General features: G+C 47.7%; 1 protein-coding gene across 1 annotated transcript in view; it reads right to left on the bottom strand.

Annotated features, from left to right (window-relative positions):
* Positions 1-25,024, bottom strand: part of LOC137300344 (hemicentin-1-like) — a 270,914-nt gene extending 245,890 nt beyond the window's left edge. The window contains exons 1-2 of the mRNA XM_067969428.1: positions 24,799-25,024; positions 4,200-4,270 (exon numbers count right to left, since the gene is read on the bottom strand). Coding sequence (XP_067825529.1) covers positions 4,200-4,270; positions 24,799-25,024 — 297 coding nt within the window. The remainder of the gene's footprint in view (positions 1-4,199; positions 4,271-24,798) is intronic.
* Positions 25,025-25,871: the final 847 nt, after the last annotated feature.

The raw sequence follows: 25,871 nt of genomic DNA, 5'->3' as shown, positions 1-25,871 counted from the left end.
GTCCGACCTGTGGTCTTATTAAAATAAAAATGGAACTCAGCTCTTCCAGCAATGACTCAACTACATGTGGAGAATTTATTGCAGCTGTGGGGTTTGGGAGTCAATGTATCGTAATGAAATTATTTTAAGCGTTCCCTGTACAGGAAAAAGCAAGTATGAGCCAACCTGTAATGTTGTTTCCCTAACTTCTAAAACAAATGTACAACTTATCCTTTCGATAAGTGGGAGCTCTTCACAAAAGGATCTAACTTTAATTCTTTGACTTGATTTTTCTTGGAGTTCCCTAGCTAGCAGACTGTTTTTTTTTACAAAGTGAGTCCAGACTGTGAATGTTGACAGACTATTCCACTGTGCAGGGCATCACAGCTAGGCCCATCCCATCCTCAACCAACATCCACACATACACACATGTGAACTTTCCGGCAGGCGTCACTGGATAGCAATTAGGAGTGGGAACCCCTGGCTGATTCTTTGCTCTCAGGTCACTGATGCCAGCTGTAACTCCCCTACCCCCTGAGATCAGCTAACTCAGCACAGACCGGGATTCAAACCTGAGAATCTTCTCGCCTGTGTAGCTCAGTACCACACCAGACGGTGCTGTTACTGGCCGAGTTACTGGAGCAGCCAGTTATATTCAATGAAAAGATTCCAAGAAGCAGAATGGCTTCCCCTCTGCCGATACACACCTGGCCACTGCTACCTGTGGTACAAGAGGCTGCGGTCAAAGAGGGATTGGGGTGGTGTGTCTATACAGCGATAGGCTGTAGCTGACGGCATAGGTCACAAGTCTTCCCAACACCCCTCCCCCACATCAGTCCAGTATTTGGTTGCAGTAAAAAAAGCAAGTAAGTACAGAGCTGTATTAGCAGAAGGGTAGAACACAAATCTAACATTGCTGTTTAACGTTCATCTCTAACATCGTCCAGTTCTGATGAAGGGTCATCGACCTGAAACATTAACTCTGTTTCTCTCTCCACAGATGCTGCCTGACTTGCTGAGTGTTTCCAGCATTTGCTGTTTTTATTTGCTGTTTAATGTGTTGGTCAGAGCTCATGACATGCCAGAAGAATGTTATTGCCTTTGAGAGCGGACGAAGATGAGCAACAAAAATGATTCCTGGTTTTTAAATCTGTCTCAACACACAGAGGGAACCTTGAGCATGACACAAGAATTGTGTTAGGACTGCAGTAAAGGAAAGACAGAACGGAGGGGAATTTCAATGGAAAATCCTGCAGTTCCTCTAGTTTTTCCCAGTGTCGGACAGCAAACCCTGTGGGACCGCAGTCAATCATCACTGGAAGGCCAAGGCAGCCTGTTTAGCTTGGATACCAACGCGCAGGGTGATATGGGAGCTATTGCTCATTAAGACTCAGCGACGGTGTTAGATCCTTCTCAGTGGAAAGAAACAACCCTCACACAGTGCAAAACACGGTCTCAGAAGGTAGCAAGCCATGTGAGAGATAGGTAGTGGTACCTGCATAAACTCTTTAAAAAGTCTCTCCGTTAGAGGTTAGCCTCACCGATGTTTCCTGTTAGTCTGAGTTTAAACAAGCCTTTTGCAACATTCTAATTATTGTGTGTGCAGCTCTGGATCACGTTGTGCTGTGCTCCAAGTCAAAGATAATAAACAAAAAGATAATCCAAATTCAAGCTCAACCTCACAGCAGCCAGAAGTTAAAGTTCAGTTCCCAACCAGACAGGAGCATGTTCAAATCCCAGAACAACCCAGCGCTCGCATTCCTGGGAAAACTGCAAACGTTGGAAATCACAAATAAAAATAGAAAATGCCAGTACTGCAGAGCAAGTCAGTCAGCGACTGAAAGAAAGGATAAAAGTTAACAATTTCAGCGAGACCCTTAATCATAAACAACACTGGATGCCACTGTGGGTTAGAGACTAGCTTTTCACCTCTGGGACCCAAGTTCGGGTCCAAACCAGGTTTACACTGAGATGAGCTTCTGACCACATATCCACTCCATCACCAAGACCGCCGACTTCCACCTCCGTTATATTGCCCGTCTCCGCCCCTGCCTCAACTCATCTGCTGCTGAAACCCTCATTAATGCCTTTGTTACCTACAGACTTGACTATTCCAATACTCTCCTGGCCGGCCTCCCATCTTCCACCCTCCATAAACTTGAGCTCATCCAAAACTCTGTTGCCCGTATCCTAACTCACACCAAGTCCCGTTCACCCATCACCCCTGTGCTCGCTGACCTACATGGGCTCAGGTCCTGGAATGCCTTGTTTTTAAAATTCTCATCCTTATTTTCAAATCCCTCCATCGTCTCGCCCCTCCCTATCTCTGTAACCTCCTCCAGCTCCATAACCCTCCGAGATCTCTGCACTCCTTCAATTCTGGCCTCTTCCGCATCCCCGATTTTGATCGCTCCACCATTGGTGGCCGTGCCTTCAGCAGTCTAGGTCCCAAGCTCTGGAATTCCCTCCGTAAACCTCTCTACCTCTCTCTCCTCCTTTAAAACGATCCTTAAAACCTACCTCTTGGACCAAGCTTTTGGTCACCTGTCCTAATATCTCCTTATGTGGTTCGGTGTCAAATTTTGTTTGATAATCGCTCCTGTGAAGCACCTTGGGATGTTTTACTATGTTAAAGGCGCTATATAAATGCAAGTTGTTGTTGTTGATGATGGCAGGATAGTCTCCTCTACCTGTGTACTGTAAGGGTGCTACATGCAATTAATTTGGACAGTCTTAAAGTTCCTAATGGGTATGATGCCACAGCACCAAGCTGCCCATAATCTCAATGACAGAGGCCAAAGATGGCTGGTGTGGGGAATATAAAAGTGTCATGCCAGCACAGTTGGGACTTCTCTTCTGTTGTGTACAGAGACCATTACTCTGCTTTTAACTGTGCTTTACCCGACCTGGGAATGATTGATGGCGACACTGGCTGTCCAATATTCTACACCAGTGACATCCCTCACTTTGATAAGCGTGCATGGCAACCAGGAAACCAGCAACAGCTGCAAACAAGCTGAGGTTGCCCCTAAAAAGCTGACAACTCAAGGACTATCCTGTTTATAAGCCTATAATGTGTGAAAACAAGTAGTTACACATAACTTAAGCTGTCGGTATACTCAACATTGCTTGATTCATACTGGGAAAAAATACATACATCCTTGAAAACCTGAAGGGTACAGCCAAATGGTGAAAACACAAAATAATTTTAAGGTGGGAGAGGGGGTCTGGGGGCATGGCCCGCTCCCCAGAAATCTTTTTTAAAAACACTTTATTTGGTGTATTTTCCAGTCTTTTTGAATCTACAATGAATATGGGTACTGAAGCTGAATTTTATTAAAAATTTGTCTCTATTTGCAATTTTGGAATGAATTATTTTTCATAATCTTTTAAAAAAACTTCTTTCTCTCAGTAGCAGCAGATAATCCATAACCGGGAGGAGGTTTCTGGCGAGGTTCGTCTATTTTTGCTCTTTCATTCCTGGACAGGCTATTAATGAAGATCTAGATGCTCTACTGGTGATCCCTCTCTAACCTCCAACCTCTCACTCGCTCTCTCTCTCTCTCATCACAATCTTTCCTGTCCAATATAGTACACTATTATGGTCAGTGCTCTGCTGAACTTTCCTACATGTTCATCTTCCTCCCAACATTTCCACTGTGTTCAAATCGAGACTCTTCGTACACATTCCTACTCTAGCCCAGGTTGTCCCAGGAGCTGAAAACTGTGGAATTCCTTACTTCTTTCTTCCACACCCTTCAGGCTTTTAAAATCCAAGCTTGCTGGCCCCTAATCACTACATCCGGTCTTCTTTTTCAATCCTTGGTGGTGTTCTGCATTGAGTCTTGGACCTTCACCTTGGTTTCTTAACAACAACAATAATAAAACTATGAAAAAATCTGCTTTATGATGGGAAGTGCTTGGGCCATTGGAATTCCATACTGCGAGGGTGAATGGGAAGAGGTTTGGCTCACAGGAATTCTACACACCAGGGTAAATGGCAAGAGATTTAATCCACTGGAATTATACCACTGATTTCACTACTGTTTATTTTTCACAATGGCAACAATACAATCTGAGGTGCAACTGAAAACTCAAATAACTGCAAAAATCTCAGCACTGAGTCAATCCAATCCTCTAAACACTTGATGTGTTAATTCCTATTTATTCAGTAGGGTCAGGGTTCAAGAGGCAAAGGTCCAAGCATGCTCAGCACTAACCTGTACGTACAGGTCCCGGAGCTCTCTCTGAAATTCTTTTGGATCCGATGTGATGGTAACAGGACCAATCTCTGCAGAAGAAGAAGGAAGAAAAATTAACCCAGCCCCCTCCACACAAATTCCTTTTACCAAAAGGTTGGTGAATCTTGTGCTCGTTAGTGATATAAAGATTGCTTTCCTCATTCCGGACACAAGATGATGCTAGTGTTGACAGCAAATAATTGCAAATTTCTGATGTTGTGTAATGCTCCCACTATATTTTCTCCCACTCTTTGCGATCGGGTTTTTGCTATGTTAAACGCTGCCAGGTAAGGTATAGATTAGTTCGACACTGAGTAAAGCTCCCTATACTCTCCCCAAATCACCTCACCACCCCAAACCCCCACAACCTCAGAGAAGCAGTACTGTACCAGAGTGACATTTCTCCCTCAGCACCCATCCTGTGGTCTCTCGATTTAATGCCAATTTGATGCCAAATTAGAGGCAGTTTTGTGCAGCGTGTCCGTGCCCACTGGGTAGACACGACGCTAACTCATTTCACATAGGACCCTTGCAGTCAGCAGACAAAAGATGCATTCATCAGTCTGGACTGAAATGCAAATCCTGGTGGTGAAAGGCCAATGTCTAACTCACTGCATCAGCCAGGCTCCCAACTCATATTACAGCATCTGTGCATTAGATTGAAGTGCTTTTTTTCAAAAAAAAAGGCAAGATATCTTCTGTGGAGTCTCCAATCCGGGATGCCAACACTAATTTAATTGGATTACTGGGACACTGCTTTATATATTATATACTTTTAACTGGAAAATCTTTGGTGGTGGAATCATAGCATTAGTAATTCTACTGTCAACAATGCCCGTTCAGGTGTACTTCTCCTCTAAATCATCCCTGGAAAGACTGAATTGATTCCAATTAATAAACACTAATTGTAAACAAACTGCTCCACACATTACCTGGACACTCTCCAAATAGGTATTGTGTATTTGGAGATGTAAACAAAGCAACACAACACCCTTGTGAGCCACACAGAACATGGGCATATGTTTTTAAACGTCCTTTGTGCCCCCCTTCCCTCATGAGGGCACTGATTCATGTTTCACAGGTGCTACGTGACCTCCGGTCCCTTGCCTAATAGGGCATTCATCATACGTGGGCCCAGTCAGTGAGTGTCATCAATAGTGGGGGAGGACATCACAATCCTATTCTTACTCACTGTTTCCAGCAGGAATCGCTGGATGGTGATTAGGAGCAGGGGGTCTGGCTGGTTTTCTCTTCACTGGTCCGGGCAGTACCAATACCTCCCTGGCAGAGATCAGCTCACTCAGCACACAGCAAGGATTGAACCTCATACCTACTGGTCTGCATGGCTCCGTTCCACACTGGGTTGTGTCTCAAGTGTAACTTCAAACTGTGCCTCTATTACCCAAATGTAACATTTCCATTTTCCCCACAGCCATCCTGGTGACCTCTGATTGAAATTGCCAATTTTGTAACAGTTTGTGCTGAATTACGGACAGTCTTTGTGCCATGCTCCAAGTCCATAAGAAACTCTCTAAAGCTCATTTCATGTCGTACTGTTACATCGAGCACAGAGAGGAGGCTTTTATCCCATCAGACTAGGCTGGATTTAGGTCCCTGAGGTTAGAAGCCAGTATTCTCACCCTCATCATCTTCGATCCACTCTTAAATATGATGTCCTTTAGCAGCAACTATAAAACTCTTCAAATGGAGGTATCTTATTTTAAACACCAGAGAGGAAGAGGATCCAGGACAGTGACATAATTTACATCATCTTACAGTTGTGTCTGGCCAGCCGTCTTGCCCAAGAGGGTTCTTCTTTAATGTCCCTGTATTACAGGTTCAGCAGTTTCTGTAATTCTTAATGCCTGCTTCTGTACCTTCTTCTGTCCATTTAGTACCACAGACTAATGGCCTGGTCTGTCAGGCTGTGATAAAATATGTTTTTGTAACAGGGAGAACCACAACAAAGCAGGCAGTAAGTCAAGGCATGTGGCTCTTGCATAGCTCCCTATGGCAAATTAACAGAGGTAGCCCGTGAAAAGGGGCAAAAGGTGGTTAGGGTTAACCCTAACCCTAACGCACCTATGCTCTCTGACCACGAATGCTGGGTTGTGCGGGTGGGAACTTAAAAAGACTAAAATAACTGAAAGAGCAGGAGGAAAATACATCTTGTATTTAAAATTGAAAAAGAGATGATACACACACAAAAATTAGACAATACGTCTCTCTTTCTATGATCTTTATTCCTTGCCTGCTTAAAATATAAACCATGACTTTAAACAAACACCATCCCTCACACTGAAAAGAGAAAATGTTTCACTGGTGAGTAAGCCAAGCTCAGCACTTCAGATATTTATAAATCATAATGTCAGCTCCTGCAAGATAGCACTGCTGTTTTTTGTATAGGAGGGCAATGTTGAGTCCTGTCAAAAGCCATGAAGCTTTTTTTTCATTCGTTCATGGGATGTGGGCGTCGCTGGCAAAGCCAGCATTTCTTGCCCATCCCTAATTGCCCTTGAGAAGGTGGTGGTGAGCCGCCTTCTTGAACCGCTGCAGTCCATGTGGTGAAGGTTCTCCCACAGTGCTGTTAGGAAGGGAGTCCCAGGACTTTGACCCAGCGACGATGAAGGAACGGCGATATATTTCCAAGTCGGGATGGTGTGTGACTTGGAGGGGAACGTGCAGGTGATGGTGTTCCCATGTGCCTGCTGCCCTTGTCCTTCTAGGTGGTAGAGGTCGCGGGATTGGGTGGTGCTGTCGAAGAAGCCTTGGCGAGTTGCTGCAGTGCATCCTGTGGATGGTACACACTGCAGCCACAGTGCGCAGGTGGTAATGGGAGTGAATGTTTAGGGTGGTGGATGGGGTACCAATCAAGCGGGCTGCTTTGTCCTGGATGGTGTGGAGCTTCTTGAGTGTTGTTGGAGCTGCACTCATCCAGGCAAGTGGAGAGTATTCCATCACACTCCTGACTTGTGCCTTGTAGATGGTGGAAAGGCTTTGGGGAGTCAGGAGGTGAGTCACTCGCCGCAGAATACCCAGCCTCTGACCGAACCTTTACATGGTTTCCATTTGAAACAAGAGCAAAATACACCAATACCCCATGGGAATAAATGTGACGTTCCCAGCTCGACAGCTACCCCCAGCTGTAGAGAGCAGGTATATATGCACTTTATAAGGTCAGACATGGTGATAAGGTAACAGACCTGTTTCGAGTGAGGGTATGGTATAGTCCATTATCAACTGCTTGACCAGCCAACAGGTTAGCATGGCAACACACATCATGATGATAATTTGTAAAAGGGGTTTTTTGTAGAAGTTTGGTGACACCTTTATTTGGATGTGAAACCTGGAGGCTACAAGCAGTCACATTTAGATGTCTGGACATTACAAACAACCAAGTGCTCAACTTGGTAGGACAATAGTCCAAAGAAAGATCAGATGTGTGGACAAATTCAGTTGAGAATCACAGGACAGCTAATGTGTGAATTGCTGAAGGGAAAAATGGAAGCAAAGAAAGTCAGAGATGAACACTGGTCAAAGACATCAAGGAACAGTTGGACATCAAGAAGGTATAACTGGCTCTGAGACAATTAAGGCTGCCAACCTCTGGATTGGAGACAGCAGCTGAAGAAAATGCAGTGCCCAGCAAGCTGGAGTGAATAATTGGCATGGCTTTCTTTAAAATAGCTTGAACCCACGATGCGTGCTGTACATGATTACACCTCCCTCAGTCCGTGCTCCCAGCTCTCACCATCTCTGAACATTTCCTGCACCAATCAGCTGGCTGATTGGATGTCACAAAATATCAAACAAACCCATCACATTGCACAAGGTACAGGTCTAGCACACAGCAAGGAATGAAATGCATCTACACCATGAAATAGTGAAGTGTTATCATACTGTCCACTATCACTGAGCTGTTTTTTGCTGTCTGACGGATAATAAACAAGTTCTGCTGCTGTTCCCTCAGCTGTTGTAATATAAGACAGACTTTCAAAAGAAAAAAAGTAAGACTTGCATTTATACAGCACCTTTCATGATCTCAGGACGTCTCAAGGCGTTTTACAGCCAACGAAGTACGTTTTGAAAGGTAATCACTGTTGTAATGTAGGAAACTCGGCAGCCAATTTGCACACAGCAAGGTCCCACAAACAGCAATGTGATGATGGTCAAATAAGCTTTTTTAGTGATGTTGGTTGAGGGATAAACACTGGCTGGAACTCCCCTGCTCCTCTTCGAAATAGTGCCATTTCATCCACCTGAGAGGACAGCGGGGCCTCGGTTTAACGTCTCATCCAAAAGACAGCACCTCCGACAGTTCAGCACTCCCACAGTACGGCACTGCAGCGTCAGCCTAGAATTTGTGCTGATGTCTCTGGAGTGGGGCTTAAACCCACAACCTTCTGACTCAGAGGCGAGGGCGCTACCAACTGAGCCACGGCTGACAAATTGAGTACCAACAACATTAAATGCAAGATTTTGCATTTTCTGCAGTGAGATAGTATTCCAGCCAGTTCCCTATAAACACTGGTACTATTACACACAATAATGCACTGATAGACGATTACAGGCAGCTTCATAAATTTTTATTCATTTCTGTTCTCCTTTTTAAATATTTTCCTTGCTAATTTTCTCCTCCTGTTTCCTATCCTGAAGGTGTTAAATCCTTGTTGGGCTTTGATGCCAGAAGTGGTCGTCACTCTCCAATACCTCATCCAAGTCCCATTGTAGATGTTTGAGCCCAGACAGAGCACGACAGCAGACAATTAGACCGTGGGAGACATCTCAGCTAAACCCATCCTGTCCACACACACACACACACACACACCAGGATTAGAGTCATAGAGTCATAGAGTTATACAGCACGGATAGAGGCCCTTCGGCCCATCGTGTCCGCGCCAGCCATCAGCCCTGTCTACTCTATTCCCATATTCCAGCATTTGGTCCGTAGCCTTGTATGCTATGGCATTTCAAGTGCTCATCCAAATGCTTCTTGAATGTTGTGAGGGTTCCTGCCTCCACAACCCTTTCAGGCAGTGAGTTCCAGACTCCAACCACCCTCTGGGTGAAAAAGTTCTTTCTCAAATCCCCTCTAAACCTCCCGCCTTTTACCTTGAATCTATGTCCCCTTGTTATAGTACCCTCAACGAAGGGAAAAAGCTCCTTAGTATCCATCCTATCTGTGCCCCTCATAATTTTGTACACCTCAATCATGTCCCCCCTCAACCTCCTCTGCTCCAAGGAAAACAAACCCAATCTTCCCAGTCTCTCTTCATAGCTGAAGCGCTCCAGCCCTGGTAACATCCTGGTGAATCTCCTCTGCACCCTCTCCAAAGCGATCACATCCTTCCTGTAGTGTGGCGACCAGAACTGCACACAGTACTCCAGCTGTGGCCTAACCAGTGTTTTATACAGCTCCATCATAACCTCCTTGACAGCATCCAGGAGCAGAGACACTGGCCAATTCCCCCACGTTAAGCCAGAGACACTTAGGCCAATTGTAGCATCCCAACCACTGCCAACCCTACTAAGATCAGTTAACTTCTCAAAGGCTGGTAATCAAACCTGGAACCATCCTGGTCTGTCCGACTCAGCTACTCACTTGGATAAACTCACAGAGCCACTGTGGGAGCCTTTTAAAAAAAAAACATGGTTTTATTCCCTCCCCTCCCCTTTAGGTCTTCTGCAAAAACATTCCCCAGATGAGAAGACAAGTGGGCAAGCAGAGAAATTTTCTCCCAGGCCTCTGCCAGTCACAATTTGACTTATTTTCCTTTCCTGCTTCCTTGGGGGGGGGAGGCAGTTGATTTCCACTCAGCTCCCCCCCGCCCCCCACCCACACACACACCCACCCACACACCCCCTCCCCTTTAGGGTAGGGCTAAGATCTCAAACATGGTGAATCATGGGTCGCACCTTGCATTTTGCCACATCATAACATTATGCATTTCAGCATTTGGTTGGACCAAAGCTAACTTCATTATTGTAACAATATCATTCAAATATGAGGGTGTAACATAGATATTTTAATGCCTTTTATTCTTAGCTTTGTCATTACAACAGCACAAGCACACAGATTGCTTGTTCTGCTCCTGTATAAACGTTATTACACCCTCTCTGTTACACCTGTCTCATTATAAGGCTCTGTTATAACACCCTCTCTGTTACACCCTAGCCTCATTACAAGCCTCTCAGTTACACTGTGTTACACCTATCTCATTATATGGCTCTCAGTTATAACATCCTCTCTGTTACACCCCAGCCTCATTATAACCCTCTCAGTTACACTTACCTCATTACGAGGCTCTTACTTATTAGACTGTTTATTACGAGGCTCTCACCTTGAATCCTGAAAATTTCATGGCATTTTTTATTGATCTAAGACGTCCATCATAACACTCACTCGCTGCAACACGCAAAATATCCAGCTCCCGGTATTCCCACTCTGGATCACTATCCAACCCTCCCTACTGGAAAGGATACATGTGGATGTCAAATGAGGACAGGGTTAGGCTCAGCTGTGACGTGCCCCGTTGTGGAACAGCCAGTGAACACACTCACCATTTAGCCTTACATGTGAATGGCCACTTTGGTCAGGCACTGGAGGGAGGTCACAGAGCCGTAACCCAGCATGGCTCAACACCTTCAGAAAAGGGAGGGAGGGAGGGAGAGAACATTGTGGGTGGAAATCCTGGCAGGACCCAAAGGGTTTTCAGCTCTCAGTCACACGTTTTGTTTCCCCACAAATGTGTAAGGAGAGCCTGTCGGGGGAGAGGTGGGGGGTAAATCTGGCACGTAACCCCCGTCTGACTTGTTAACGTTTGTCTTTTTGCCACAGGGAATTTTGACGGGAGAATCACCACCTCAGCTGTTTTCTGCACCTCTGCTCTCCCAATCTCAGACATGGACAGAGAACCACTGAATGGGCACCAGGTGCTTCCATACAAGGAAGGGAAAAAGATCAGATCAAAGGGAGAGAAAAAGAGAGAGAAAGACAGATAATACATAAAATGTATTCTGTCTTATGTCAGCCTGATCCGAAACCCTCAGGGGAAAGCACAGTATAAAACATGTCTGTGTGCAATAAATCACATAATCACCACCTGAGACAGCTGACAGTTTCTGCCTCGTATTTATGTCCCTACTTTTTTTTTGTTGGGGCCCTTTTCCCTCAAATTAGGAAACTTTTTCTCAATAAACTAAATGATTTCTCCTTTCAGCCCCACTGAATATGCAAGTGCTGACTAAACGGCACTCAGATTTTACTTGGAGAAGACACGATAATATTAGGAGGATTCTCCCTACTATTCCACTGGCTAAGATTGGGCCCATGCTGAAGTCTTACTGTTTCACTGGCTGGGAATAGGTGCGATATCACGGCAAGGCGTCGCATGGAGGCTAGGGTTTGGCTTCTCGTGCAAGGAATTCAGATGGAGAATCACCTTCTTTGGTGGTGTCTCTCTCTCTCTCTCCACTGACAATGCCCCATGCACCGAGTTCTCAATCTCAGCCATGGAGAGCCAACGGACACGAGGAGCAGTCGTATAAAAAAAAGGAGAAACACCGGAGATAAAATGTAGAGATAGGGAGAAGGAAAGAAGAAGAAAAAAAAAAGAGATGAAGAACAAAAGTGAGACAGACTGCAAGACCTCTGGCACATCCACTGGGGCACATGTACTGACTAACACTGCCACGCACAAGGCCTTAATCTGTTTCTGTCCTCTCCACATAGGAAGTGCTGCCACCATTCCCAGAGGGTAGAGACAGCCAAGGGCATCACTTTAACCCAACAACAGAATTATTTGTAGCTTCTAATGAACTAATATCTGATTTAAATCGGATAGATATTTAGAATACTTTGAAGTAATTAGGGAGATTTATCTCAGGTTGACTTTCTGTTTGCGGATTGGTGTTTTAAAGACTTACACCAATCTGTGCATCTACTAAACACAGAGAACCGTATCATTATTTTCTGCCCAATACTCACCAGATATACTGACCCTAAAACTTACTTCCTCTCCCCCTGCCCCTTAAAGGCACTGACTTGCTGAGGTATAGTTCCACCGATGCCACACACCTTCCAGTACTTCTTCAAAACGGCCATTCTTCATGGCGCTAGGCCATGAGTGTCAGCAGGCTATTTGACCGTGGGGTGATCGCTGCGCGGTCCCGATCCTGTTAGAACTCGATGTCCACACTTGCCCATTTTCCATCTGCAATCACTGGATAATGACCAGGAGCTGATTTTTCCCTTCTCGTGCCCAGGGACACTGAAACCAATTGTTCCACCTCTCCTGCTGCCCCCCCCCAGATCGGCTAACTTAGCAGTGACCAGGGGCTGAACATGGGATCTTACCGACCTGCATAATTCAGTACCGCGTCGTAAGTTGCCCTTAGCAACTGAGCCTTCACAGGAGCTTTAGGTATTTTAAGGAGATGCATCACAAAAATATGCTGCCGTGCTCCACAGTGCACACTACAATCTGGGCATGAGAAAGGGCGAGTAAGATAGAACAGGAGAGAGGGAGGAAATGTACAGTGGGAGGATGCACCCAGATACACAGGGACACAAGGAGTATGAACGAGAGGAAGCACAGGCTGAGTACGTGGAACATGAGAGAGGCGTGCAGAATTGGCGAGTCTGTGTTTAATATCGTGGATATGTTTTTAATCCCCATTTCAAAGCCTGAACAGCAGGTCTGTACGCCTGACCCACACTCCAAACTAACACGGAAAACGGGATGGCTAGGAGGGGAGCCGACAGAATGTGATAAATTACTGGAGAGATGCTGATGCAATAACAGGAGGCCGGCAGGATAATAAACCCCCTTGGGGCCTGGAATTTATGAATGAGAGGAGACACCAAGGAGGTAACTCAGCTAACTGGACCGGTCATGCCCATCAAGAATGTTTACAAAAAAAGAAGAGAGAGAAGACCCAGGTGATCTCGGAGGATGAGAAGAACTTCAAGGCATTTGCAAGCCCGTTCCAATGCCCGTTTGTTTGGAATTCGTGCCAGGAGAACTAAGTAAGCAGCAGAGCAGGACCTTGAGAAGAGGAAGTAAAATATCTGGAACTGTTCAATAAATAGCTCATCTTTTAAATAAAAAAGCACAACAGGTTTACAGCGGTCTGAGATATTGCCAACAGCAATGGTGCTAAGACAGTAACAGACACCCAATGGGGAAACACACAATGGGGAGCACCCTGCTTTCTCAGCACCTGACGAGTTCACACCGCTCTAGATAAAGGTTACCATATCCTCCCCCTCTCATCCTCTCATGAAGCCGCGGAGTAATGCAGGGGTTGCTGGTCTATAGGCACCTACAGCCCATTGGTACCTTGCTCAACAACCTATTCATGTGTGAGCCTGGACAGGTTATTTGACATCACAGGCGACCCAGTCTCCAAACATGGAGCACGTTTCAACAGGATCGTCAGACACCGATCAGCATTGGGAGCCCTGGGCTGTTTCACCTAAGTGGTGCTGAAGTCAATTTTAATTTCCCTACCAGTGTCCTGAGCTGAGATCAACTAACTCAGCACAGAGAGAGGGTTCAACCTGAGAGAATACCGGAAGAAACTACAATGTACAGAAGATTCTTTGCAGTTCTTTGTGTAAAAAATATGAACTTAGAAATAGTTGATGGCAATACTTGTGGGGAATATTCAACACATCATGACGTTCCTCTGCCCTCTATTTAATGGAGACATTAACCCATTTATTTTAAAATAGCAGACAGAGGAATGCCAGGAGATCACATTCAAGCAGTATAATAATATCACTGTAGGCTCTAGTTCTTTTCAATATGTTTAATATCTGGAGGGGTCTTGTTGAGCCCTGTTGGAATTCTGACAGCTGTTCATCCATAAATCCCATTTACTAGATTTTTCCTGTAAACTTTATTGTTGATGACACACACAATGATGGTGTTTATTGATGTGCCTGAGGCGCTCGTGAATCTGACATCCTGGTTATGAGTTTTATTGCTGTCTCTGTTGCTTCAGTTTGAGCACAAAGTGGAAACGTGAGCAGTGCTATTTCTCGAGGTTGACTTCAACTCTTCCAGAAATAAAACCAGGGATTCACCGAATGTTTATATAATCCCCCTCCCTCTCCCCCGCCTCTCCCCAATCTAAAAAACGAGGCGTGATGCAAGAAATTTAAACTGTTGGATGTCTGAAGGTTTATCACAGTTCAATATTCGAAATCCACAAATCGAAGATACCCTCACTCAAAACTAAACACTCCACGCAAGCAAACACCCAGGGTACATCTGGGCTGACATATCGAGTGTTTTCCATCAAGGTCCATTTGAGTCACATGGTGTGCGATAAGTGCCCCATTTCTGCTGAGTTGGCACTGAGCCACATGGTGCCCAGTCTGTGAGGCACAGGCACAGGATTAACATCGAGCCATAAGGTGCCCAGTGTGAGGGGCACAGGTACAGGATTAACATTGAGCCACATGGTGCCCAGTCTGTGAGGCACAGGTACAGGATTAACATTGAGCCACATGGTGCCCAGTCTGTGAGGCACAGGTACAGGATTAACATTGAGCCACATGGTGCCCAGTCTGTGAGGCACAGGTACAGGATTAACATCGAGCCATAAGGTGCCCAGTGTGAGGGGCACAGGTACAGGATTAACATCGAGCCACAAGGTGCCCAGTGTGAGGGGCACAGGTACAGGATTAACATTGAGCCACATGGTGCCCAGTCTGTGAGGCACAGGTACAGGATTAACATCGAGCCATAAGGTGCCCAGTGTGAGGGGCACAGGTACAGGATTAACATCGAGCCACAAGGTGCCCAGTGTGAGGGGCACAGGTACAGGATTAACATTGAGCCACATGGTGCCCAGTCTGTGAGGCACAGGTACAGGATTAACATTGAGCCACATGGTGCCCAGTGTGAGGGGCACAGGTACAGGATTAACATCGAGCCACATGGTGCCCAGTGTGAGGGGCACAGGTACAGGATTAACATCGAGCCACATGGTGCCCAGTGTGTGAGGCACAGGTACAGGATTAACATCGAACCACAAGGTGCCCAGTGTGAGGGGCACAGGTACAGAATCAGTATCGAGCCACAAGGTGCCCAGTGTGAGGGGCACAGGTACAGAATCAGTATCGAGCCACAAGGTGCCCAGTGTGAGGGGCACAGGTACAGAATCAGTATCGAGCCACATGGTGCCCAGTGTGTGAGGCACAGGTACAGGATTAACATCGAGCCACATGGTGCCCAGTCTGTGAGGCACAGGTACAGGATTAACATTGAGCCACATGGTGCCCAGTGTGAGGGGCACAGGTACAGGATTAACATTGAGCCACATGGTGCCCAGTGTGTGAGGGGCACAGGTACAGGATTAACATCGAGCCACATGGTGCCCAGTGTGAGGGGCACAGGTACAGAATCAACATTGAGCCATAAGGTGCCCAGTGTGTGAGGGGCACAGGTACAGAATCAGTATCGAGCATTAAACACACTCATTTAAAATACTATTAAAAATGGTTGTTAATGTACAAAAAGACCCTCAGATGCTTCACAGAGGCAGAAGGAAAACAGATGCTAAACCAAAAGAGGAGAGACTAGGGGAGACGACCAAAAGGAAGTCAAAGAGATGGGCTTTAAGGAAGATCTTAAAATAGGAGAGGGCTGTAAAGAGGTGGAGAGGTTTAGGGAGGGAATTCCTGTGAGTGGGATCTAGGCAGCTGAAGGCACAACAGCCAATGGTGGGTCAAAGGTAGCGCTGATGTACAAGAGGCTAGCGTTGTAGCACTACGGACGTCGAGAAGACGGGAAGAAAGGAGGTTAGAGCTGGGTTTAAACACAAGGATGAAAATTTTATATCTGAGGCATTGGGGGACCAGGAGCCAACATAGATCAGCGAGGAGAGATGTGATAGGCGAGCATGAGTGGGTGTGGGATAAGATACAGGCAGCAAACTTTTGGATGAGTTAAATTTATGGAGGGTGAAGGATGGGAGGCTGGCCAGGAGAGCATTGGAATAACCAGGTCTGAATGCGGGTTTCGTTGGTAGATGGGCCTACAGTTGGGACAAAAGTGAATGATGTTACAGAGCAGGAAGTAGGCAGTCTTTGTGATAGAGAGGATATGAGGTTCAAAGTTCAGATCAAGGTTGCACATTCATTAAATACACTCATTCTATATCCAGTCCCACTGTCCGTACACCAGCATTAAAGACATTCATGAAACACACAGTCATTAAACATATGAAGGGGAGATTTTCCTGGATCTGCACCCAAATGCACTGGAATACCTAAGCACAGTGGATATTGGACAATCGGACGGATTGAAGCACCGCCCATAAAGATACCCATCCAATTTTCCTTCCATTGTGCACTGTAACCTGCCCAATTTTCCAATATCTACTCACCCAGGCAATCCAATGCGACTAGGCACTAACCCAAGAAAATCTCCCCTATAGTCAGTCATTAATCGCACATATTCTACAGTCAGCCACTGGCCTTACACCAACAATAAACACAGTCATTAAGCACATTCTATAACCAGTCCACTGGCCCTACACCTGCATTAAACACCTTTATTCTACAGAGGGCCCACTGACCCTACACCTCCATTAAACACCTTTATTCTACAGAGGGCCCACTGGCCCTACACCTCCATTAAACACCTTTATTCTACAGAGGGCCCACTGACCCTACACCTCCATTAAACATACTCATCATCAATAACAACGTGCACCTATACAGATCTATAACATCCCAAAGCACTTCAGAGAAGCACAAGGAAATAAATAGATGCCTGGCCAAAGTTGGAGAAATTAGGAAGGATGATCAAAAACTTGGGTTTCAAGGAAGGTCTTAAGGAGGAAAGGGTGGCGGAGAGGTTTAGGGAGGGAATTCCAGAGCATGGGGCTTAGGCAACTGAAGACACATTCACCAATGGTTGGGCAAAGGGGGGTGGATGCACAAAAATCTGGAGTCAGAGAAACAGAGTTCAGAGGGGCATTTTAGCACTGGAAGAGGTCACAGAGATAGAGAGGGCTAAGGCAATGGAGTGATTTAAACACAGGATGATTTTTTTTAAATTTGAGGCATTTTAGGACTGGGAGCCAATGTAGGTCAGAAAGAACAGGAATGATGAGTGAGTGGGACTTGGTTTGACATAGGAAATGGGCAGCAGAATTTTGGATCAAGTGAAGTTTACAAAGAGTGGAGGATGTGAGACTGACCAGGAGAGCATTCGAAAAGATGAGTCTAAAGCTAGCAAAGGTATGGATGAGGATTTCAGCGGCAGATGGGCTGAGGTGGTGGCGGAGATGAGCATAGAGGTGGAAGTAGGCAGCCTTTGTGAATATAAACGCAAGGAGTCAGTCTCGTTGGTTTCCACTCTTGGTCTCTGTATCAGCGAGCCAGCACATCTGCAGAAACAGGTGCACAACACCAAATGTAAAAGGGGGAAAGCAACACCCGGAGCAAGGTAAAAACACTTTAACCTAGATCTTGCAATTGGAGTTATTTTAACACTAGATTTATCACCTTAATTTCGAATAAGAAAACGGCAATTGGAAAATCTGGACTCCTGTGTCAGCCCCATGCCTATGTTAAAAAAAGTACAACATTTTTTAAAAAAAGAACTTGAACTTTTTTTAGTCTCTTTCCCTCTAGATTGGCACAGTGACATCATTGACAGGGAAGGGCCAGGTACGTTCATTTTAATGGGTTTTGATGGGGTTGCAACTTCAGGCCAGTCTGGGTTGGGGGCAATCTGAAGCTGCCTGGCCCTAATAAGACACGCTGCCGACACAGTACCCAGCTGCCTGACAACAGTGTGTTTTACCAGTGTGGGACGACTCCAGATAATCCAAAGTTATGATTTCCGTTAAAATGAACGGAGCTGTTCTGGGAGTCATAGGGTATTTCCCTGTCTGCGACATCGCCACAGCTCACTGTGGGGAAGCAGCCCAACGGTGGGTCTAAATTGGGGCAGGAAATTCCTTCTAAAAGGGCAAGAATATTTTTATATCATAGAAATTTTTCACAGATACTGGGGGAGTACTTTGATCAAATAGTACTCACTCGAGACTTTCCTTCCCCTTTAGTAATAAGTCAATTAACTGTTTCAAAAAGGCGCTGGGCAGATATCTGATGATGAAAGGGACTGTAGGTTATAGGGTTGAGAGGTGGATCAAATACTTCACAGAACACGTGGGCTCTGGTCCTGCTGGAGGTATCAGCTGTGCAATGCAACCAGTCGGGGTTGATAACATAGGTTACGTCAGATCCATATCCTGGAGTTGTCACTCGATAGTGGTGGGGCAATATTGCTGAGTTCAACCAAGGATTATTCGTTTTCCTCAAGAGAGGCAAAAAAAAATTAGGGGGAAAGAGGACAGGCACTTTTAAATTATGTAAAATGAACCCCGGGGAGTGACACAAATGGAGCTTTGCAATTTCCAGGCTTCACTTGAAAGCACTCTCTCCTCTCGGGTCAGATGCTTGTGGGTTTAAGTCCCACTCCAGGACTTCAGTCCATATTCTAGGCTGAAATGTTTGCAGTGCTGAGGAAGTGCTGCATTGTCAGAGGTGCTGTCCTTCAGAGGAGACATTAACGTTACATCAGGAGGAGGAGGGTTGCACCCCATTTAGATCACAGTACTGTTTCCGCAGGCAGGGACCACCACCCAGCCTTCAAGTACAATGGTAAACAGAAACCTCTTGCCCTTGGCCCAGCAATACAAGTGAACTATTCTATTGTTATGTTGCTAATCTGTCGAGGTCTTCAACACCCCCCTCCCCCACAATTCCCCCCCCCCCCCCGCAACACCAGCAACCAGAATACTGAAGTTGTGTTTGCAATTTCTGAGCAGCTGGCAGTGTGCAAATCATCTTGTGCACAGTTGTTTGAGGATTGCTGCAGAGAAGAAAGAGGAAGAACTTGTGTTGATTCACAACCAATGAAGTGCTTTTGAAGTACAGTCACTGTTGTAATGTAGGAACACGTGGCAGCCAATTACACACAGCAAGGTCCCACAAGCAGCTGTGAGATAAATGACCAGATTATCTGTTTATATGATGTTGGTTGAGGGATAAATATTGACCAGGACACCAAGGAGAACTCCCCCTGCTCTTCTTTGAATAGTGCTGTGAGATCTTTTACGTCCACCTACGAGGGCAGACAGGGCCTCGGTTCAATATCTCATTCGAAAGACGGCACCTCCGACAGTGCAGCGCTCCCTCAGTACTACACTGAAGTGTCAGCCTGGATTATGCGCTCGTCTCTGAAGTGGGACTTGAACCCACAACCTTCTGATTTAAATGAGGTGAGAGTGCTACCACTGAGCCAAGGCTGATAGTTCTGCAATACCACTGGCGAGACTCAGGAATCCTGCCATTTCAGGCTGTTTTTTTTTTATTGCTTGCAGATCCCACACAAGAAACGTTATAAAGTAGCAATTTTTAAGACTCCTACAATTTTAGATTTCTCTTTAATCGCAAACATCGAAGTCCTAAAGTCACAGAATTGTAATCACAAATATTAGCAACACTCCTAAAGTACACAGAATGTCTGTTCTCAGGCTACTGTTAATTAGTATTTTAAAACATAAAATAAGAGTAAAAATGGGAGTCTAAAAGACACCAATAAATCTACTGGCATCTGCCTTTCTAATCTTAGGAACATGAGGCAATTCAGAATCGCACACTTCACCTTTAACCTCATATTGCTCACGGTCATGATTAGATACAAAGCACCACGTACCATCCTGTTCAAACTAGCCCTCTTAATTCTTCCCCTCCCTGGTGAGAGGGGCTCCTCTCCACCAGGAACACCACAAAGCTGAATGACAGCAGCTTTCTCCTCCCTACCCCCCACCCCAGCACTACACCAAAGCAGTCAATGAAGTTTGTTCATAAGGAATTGAAAACAAAACCAGATTCCAACATCTGCTACATATTTCATTTTAAATTAATCTAATCTAATTGAATCTAAAAGAATCCTGCTTTCCTGTAATCTGACCTGTCTCAATTCAGCCCTCACTTTTGTTCCATCATCTCTCAATGCTTTTTCTTTAGATCTCTTCAGTTTTAAACATTTTCTTCACAACTCCCCATTTTCTTTAATCGAATTCACGTTCATTTTTCTCTTCCAGATTTCCCTCTTCATTTTTTCCTGTCCACTCCCTTCAAATTTTTATTACCTTAAAGGGGCACTAGTTTTTGGAAAACATTGTTCTCTTCTCCTCCACCAACGGGTTTACAGACACAGACATTGTGCCTCGCCTCACCGAAGGTTCCAATTCCCAGTCTTGTGCCGAGTTAGTCAATCTCAGCCGGGCGGCAGCTCACGGGTTAGTGAGGGGGAATATCAGACACGGCTCCTGCTCCTGATTTGCCATCCAGAGACCCCCAGCTGGAAACGAATATGTATGAATATTCTCCCCAACCCCCCACCCGACCCCTCTCCCCACCCCCACCACCCGACCCCTCTCCCCAAACCCCCACCCGACCCCTCTCCCCACCCCCACCCAACCCCTCTCCCCACCCCCACCACCCGACCCCTCTCCCCAAACCCCCACCCGACCCCTCTCCCCACCCCCACCACCCGGCCCCTCTCCCCAACCCCCCGCCCGACCCCTCTCCCCAACCCCCCCGCCCGACCCCTCTCCCCAACCCCCCCGCCCGACCCCTCTCCCCAACCCCCCCGCCCGACCCCTCTCCCCAACCCCCCCGCCCGACCCCTCTCCCCAACCCCCCCGCCCGACCCCTCTCCCCAACCCCCCCGCCCGACCTCTCTCCCCAACCCCCCCGCCCGACCCCTCTCCCCAACCCCCCCGCCCGACCCCTCTCCCCAACCCCCCACCCGACCTCTCTCCCCACCCCTCTCCCGACCTCTCTCCCCAACCCCCCGCCCGACCCCTCTCCCCAACCCCCCCGCCCGACCCCTCTCCCCAACCCCCCACCCGACCTCTCTCCCCACCCCTCTCCCGACCTCTCTCCCCAACCCCCCGCCCGACCCCTCTCCCCAACCCCCCAGCCCGACCCCTCTCCCCAACCCCCCCGCCCGACCTCTCTCCCCAACCCCTCACCCGACCCCTCTCCCCAACCCCTCACCCGACCCCTCTCCCCAACCCCCCACCCGACCCCTCTCCCCAGCCCCCCACCCGACCCCTCTCCCCAACCCCTCACCCGACCCCTCTCCCCAGCCCCCAACCCGACCTCTCTCCCCAACCCCTCACCCGACCCCTCTCCCCAACCCCCCAACCCCCCCACCCGACCCCTCTCCCCAACCCCTCACCCGACCCCTCTCCCCAACCCCTCACCCGACCCCTCTCCCCAACCCCTCACCCGACCCCTCTCCCCAACCCCTCACCCGACCCCTCTCCCCAACCCCCCACCCGACCCCTCTCCCCAGCCCCCCACCCGACCCCTCTCCCCAACCCCCCACCCCGACCCCTCTCCCCAACCCCCCAGCCCGACCCCTCTCCCCAACCCCCCCGCCCGACCCCTCTCCCCAACCCCTCACCCGACCCCTCTCCCCAGCCCCCCACCCGACCCCTCTCCCCAACCCCTCACCCGACCCCTCTCCCCAGCCCCCAACCCGACCTCTCTCCCCAACCCCTCACCCGACCCCTCTCCCCAACCCCCCAACCCCCCCACCCGACCCCTCTCCCCAACCCCTCACCCGACCCCTCTCCCCAACCCCTCACCCGACCCCTCTCCCCAACCCCTCACCCGACCCCTCTCCCCAACCCCTCACCCGACCCCTCTCCCCAACCCCCCACCCGACCCCTCTCCCCAACCCCCCACCCAACCCCTCTCCCCAGCCCCCCACCCAACCCCTCTCCCCAACCCCTCACCCAACCTCTCTCCCCCTCCCAACCCAACCTCTCGACCCCCCCCCCTCTTCCACCCCAGTCAAACTACCTGCCTCAGTTTACGGTTTACATTTGATGAATTGCCACAGTAGCAAGATATAAAAGGGAGACCACTGCCCCTGGAAATGCAACCCAACAGGAGTCAGCACCTTGGAGGGGGGGAGATTTAATCAATCCTCCATCTTATCTTTTACTGTTAAAAAATATAGCGATCATTGTGGTCATCGTTCAGAATTTTTTGTCTTTTTTCTTTTTTTCTTAAATGGGGAAACACTTCTCTAGTTTTAAATCTGTCTCCTTTCACTCTCAGACCAGTCCGATCTCACCCTGCCTCAGAATGAGTCCATGCTTTCAGGAGAGAATGGGGGGAGAAAAAACTGGGGAGGAGAGAGACAAACAGAGGGGACAAGAAAACTCGGGGTGGGGGGCAAAGAGAAAATGTACCCATCTCACCCTGAAACACTGAATCCCGGCAGGAAATCTTACTCCCCACCACCCACTTGCCTCGTTCCCTTCTTATCCCCCTGTCACTCACTCTCAGTCTCTTTCTCTCTCTCTGTCTCTTTTTCTCTCATTCACTCTCTCTCTGTCTCTTTCATTCACTCTCTCACTCCCCCTCTCTCTTTCTCCCTCCCTCCCTCTCACTCACTCTTTCTCTCCCTCTCATTCATTCTGTCTCACTCTCTCCTAGTCTCTCTCTCTTTCTCACTCTCTCCCTCACTCCCTCCCTCTCCCTCTCATTCATTCTCATTCACTCTCTCCCAGTCTCTCATCTCTTTTTCTGTCTCTCACTCTCATTCTCTGTCTCTCACTCTCTCTCTCATACTCTCATTCTCAGTCTCTCACTCTCTCTCTCTCCCAGTCTCTCACTCTCTCTCTCTCCCAGTCTCTCACTCTCTCTCTCTCCCAGTCTCTCACTCTCTCTCTCTCCCAGTCTCTCACTCTCTCTCTCTCCCAGTCTCTCACTCTCTCTCTCTCCCAGTCTCTCACTCTCTCTCTCTCCCAGTCTCTCACTCTCTCTCTCTCCCAGTCTCTCACTCTCTCTCTCTCCCAGTCTCTCACTCTCTCTCTCTCCCAGTCTCTCACTCTCTCTCTCTCCCAGTCTCTCACTCTCTCTCTCTCCCAGTCTCTCACTCTCTCTCTCTCCCAGTCTCTCACTCTCTCTCTCTCCCAGTCTCTCACTCTCTCTCTCTCCCAGTCTCTCACTCTCTCTCTCTCCCAGTCTCTCACTCTCTCTCTCTCCCAGTCTCTCACTCTCTCTCTCTCCCAGTCTCTCACTCTCTCTCTCTCCCAGTCTCTCACTCTCTCTCTCTCCCAGTCTCTCACTCTCTCTCTCTCCCAGTCTCTCACTCTCTCTCTCTCCCAGTCTCTCACTCTCTCTCTCTCCCAGTCTCTCACTCTCTCTCTCTCCCAGTCTCTCACTCTCTTTCTCTGTATCACTCTCACTCTCTTTCTCTGTATCACTCTCACTCCCAGTCTCTCACTCTCACTCCCAGTCTCTCACTCTCACTCCCAGTCTCTCACTCTCACTCCCAGTCTCTCACTCTCACTCCCAGTCTCTCACTCTCACTCCCAGTCTCTCACTCTCACTCCCAGTCTCTCACTCTCACTCCCAGTCTCTCACTCTCACTCCCAGTCTCTCACTCTCACTCCCAGTCTCTCACTCTCACTCCCAGTCTCTCACTCTCACTCCCAGTCTCTCACTCTCACTCCCAGTCTCTCACTCTCACTCCCAGTCTCTCACTCTCACTCCCAGTCTCTCACTCTGTATCTCACTCACTCTTTCTCTCTCTCTCACTCTTTCTCTCTCTCTCACTCTTTCGCTGTCTCTCACTCTCCCTCTCATTCTCTGTCTCTCACTCTCATTCTCTGTCTCTCACTCTCATTCTCTGTCTCTCACTCTCATTCTCTGTCTCTCACTCTCATTCTCTGTCTCTCACTCTCATTCTCTGTCTCTCACTCTCATTCTCTGTCTCTCACTCTCATTCTCTGTCTCTCACTCTCATTCTCTGTCTCTCACTCTCATTCTCTGTCTCTCACTCTCATTCTCTGTCTCTCACTCTCATTCTCTGTCTCTCACTCTCATTCTCTGTCTCTCACTCTCATTCTCTGTCTCTCACTCTCATTCTCTGTCTCTCACTCTCATTCTCTGTCTCTCACTCTCATTCTCTGTCTCTCACTCTCATTCTCTGTCTCTCACTCTCATTCTCTGTCTCTCACTCTCATTCTCTGTCTCTCACTCTCATTCTCTGTCTCTCACTCTCATTCTCTGTCTCTCACTCTCATTCTCTGTCTCTCACTCTCATTCTCTGTCTCTCACTCTCATTCTCTGTCTCTCACTCTCATTCTCTGTCTCTCACTCTCATTCTCTGTCTCTCACTCTCATTCTCTGTCTCTCACTCTCATTCTCTGTCTCTCACTCTCATTCTCTGTCTCTCACTCTCATTCTCTGTCTCTCACTCTCATTCTCTGTCTCTCACTCTCATTCTCTGTCTCTCACTCTCATTCTCTGTCTCTCACTCTCATTCTCTGTCTCTCACTCTCATTCTCTGTCTCTCACTCTCATTCTCTGTCTCTCACTCTCACTCCCAGTCTCACTCTGTATCTCACTCTCTCTCTCTCCCAGTCTCTCACTCTCACTCCCAGTCTCTCACTCTCACTCCCAGTCTCTCACTCTCTCCCTCTCTCTCCCAGTCTCTCCCTCTCACCCACTCACCTGGGTCGTGGAACGGCACCAGCGCGAAGTTGGACACCGGAGTGCCGGCTCTGCCCAGCGTGCTCTCCAGGATCTTCGCGGCTCCTTCCATAACCTGCACCAGGTCATCGTACATGGAGCCGGTCACATCAAAGACGAAGGCGAGGGTCGAGGTTCCTTGCCAGCCGGGATCGGCTGCCAACACCGGGAGCGAGCACAGAGTGAACAGCCACAGACCGAGAGCCATGAGGAGAATAAGGGCTGGAAAACCCGGGCCAGATCCAGGTGGAAGAGGGAGGAGGGCGGGAGCTATTCCCACCTCAACCCACTGCTCATCCCAGCCTCATTCAAACTAGTCCAGCCGCTTATTGTTAACTAACTCGGAAGGTGTCACCGCCCTGTCACTCTGAGCGCGGGACTCCTCCAAACTGACACAAAAAAACTTTTTCCAGCTCTGCCAAACTTTCTCCGCTAGCCCGGGAGTGACTGCGCCGCGGTCCTAATGCCCGCCGGGGTCATACACCTAACCCGATTTACTGTGTGGGGGATGGATGGGACCCCAGAGAAGGCGATTAAAACAGGGCGGGAAAGAGTCAGAGCGAAAATGCACAAGAAAGTTGAAAGGCAAGAGATATAGAAAAGGAAAACGAAGGGAATGAGTGAGAAGTTAGAAAGCCTGGTACATTGAGACTCCCCAGATTTCAGTCCAAGCGCAAGGGAACATAATCCACTTCACTAAATGTTGGCCGGCTGGATTCTAAGAATAGCCACAACCTTCACATTTTAAATTAATTGAAATTTTCAAGACTGATAGATAGATTTTTGTTAGACAAGGATATCAAGGGATATGGAACAAAGGCGGGTAAATGGAGTTGAGGTACAGATCAGTCCTGATCTAATTGAATAGCAGAACCGTCTTGAAGGGCTAAATGGCCTGCTCCTGTTCCTATTTAGCTTCACTCAAGACCATTGTTGCCCCTTAACAGAGCCCCCCAGCAATAACATTAATATTTTGAACTCTGTAACAGGAATACATTTACAGAACTTACATTGGTATTTTGATTCCATATTCCTAAGAACTTTTCCTTCCCCTC

Source organism: Heptranchias perlo, chromosome 31 (assembly GCF_035084215.1).
Source record: "Heptranchias perlo isolate sHepPer1 chromosome 31, sHepPer1.hap1, whole genome shotgun sequence".
NCBI lineage: Eukaryota > Metazoa > Chordata > Chondrichthyes > Hexanchiformes > Hexanchidae > Heptranchias > Heptranchias perlo.
This window is presented reverse-complemented; position numbering and strand designations above follow the sequence as displayed.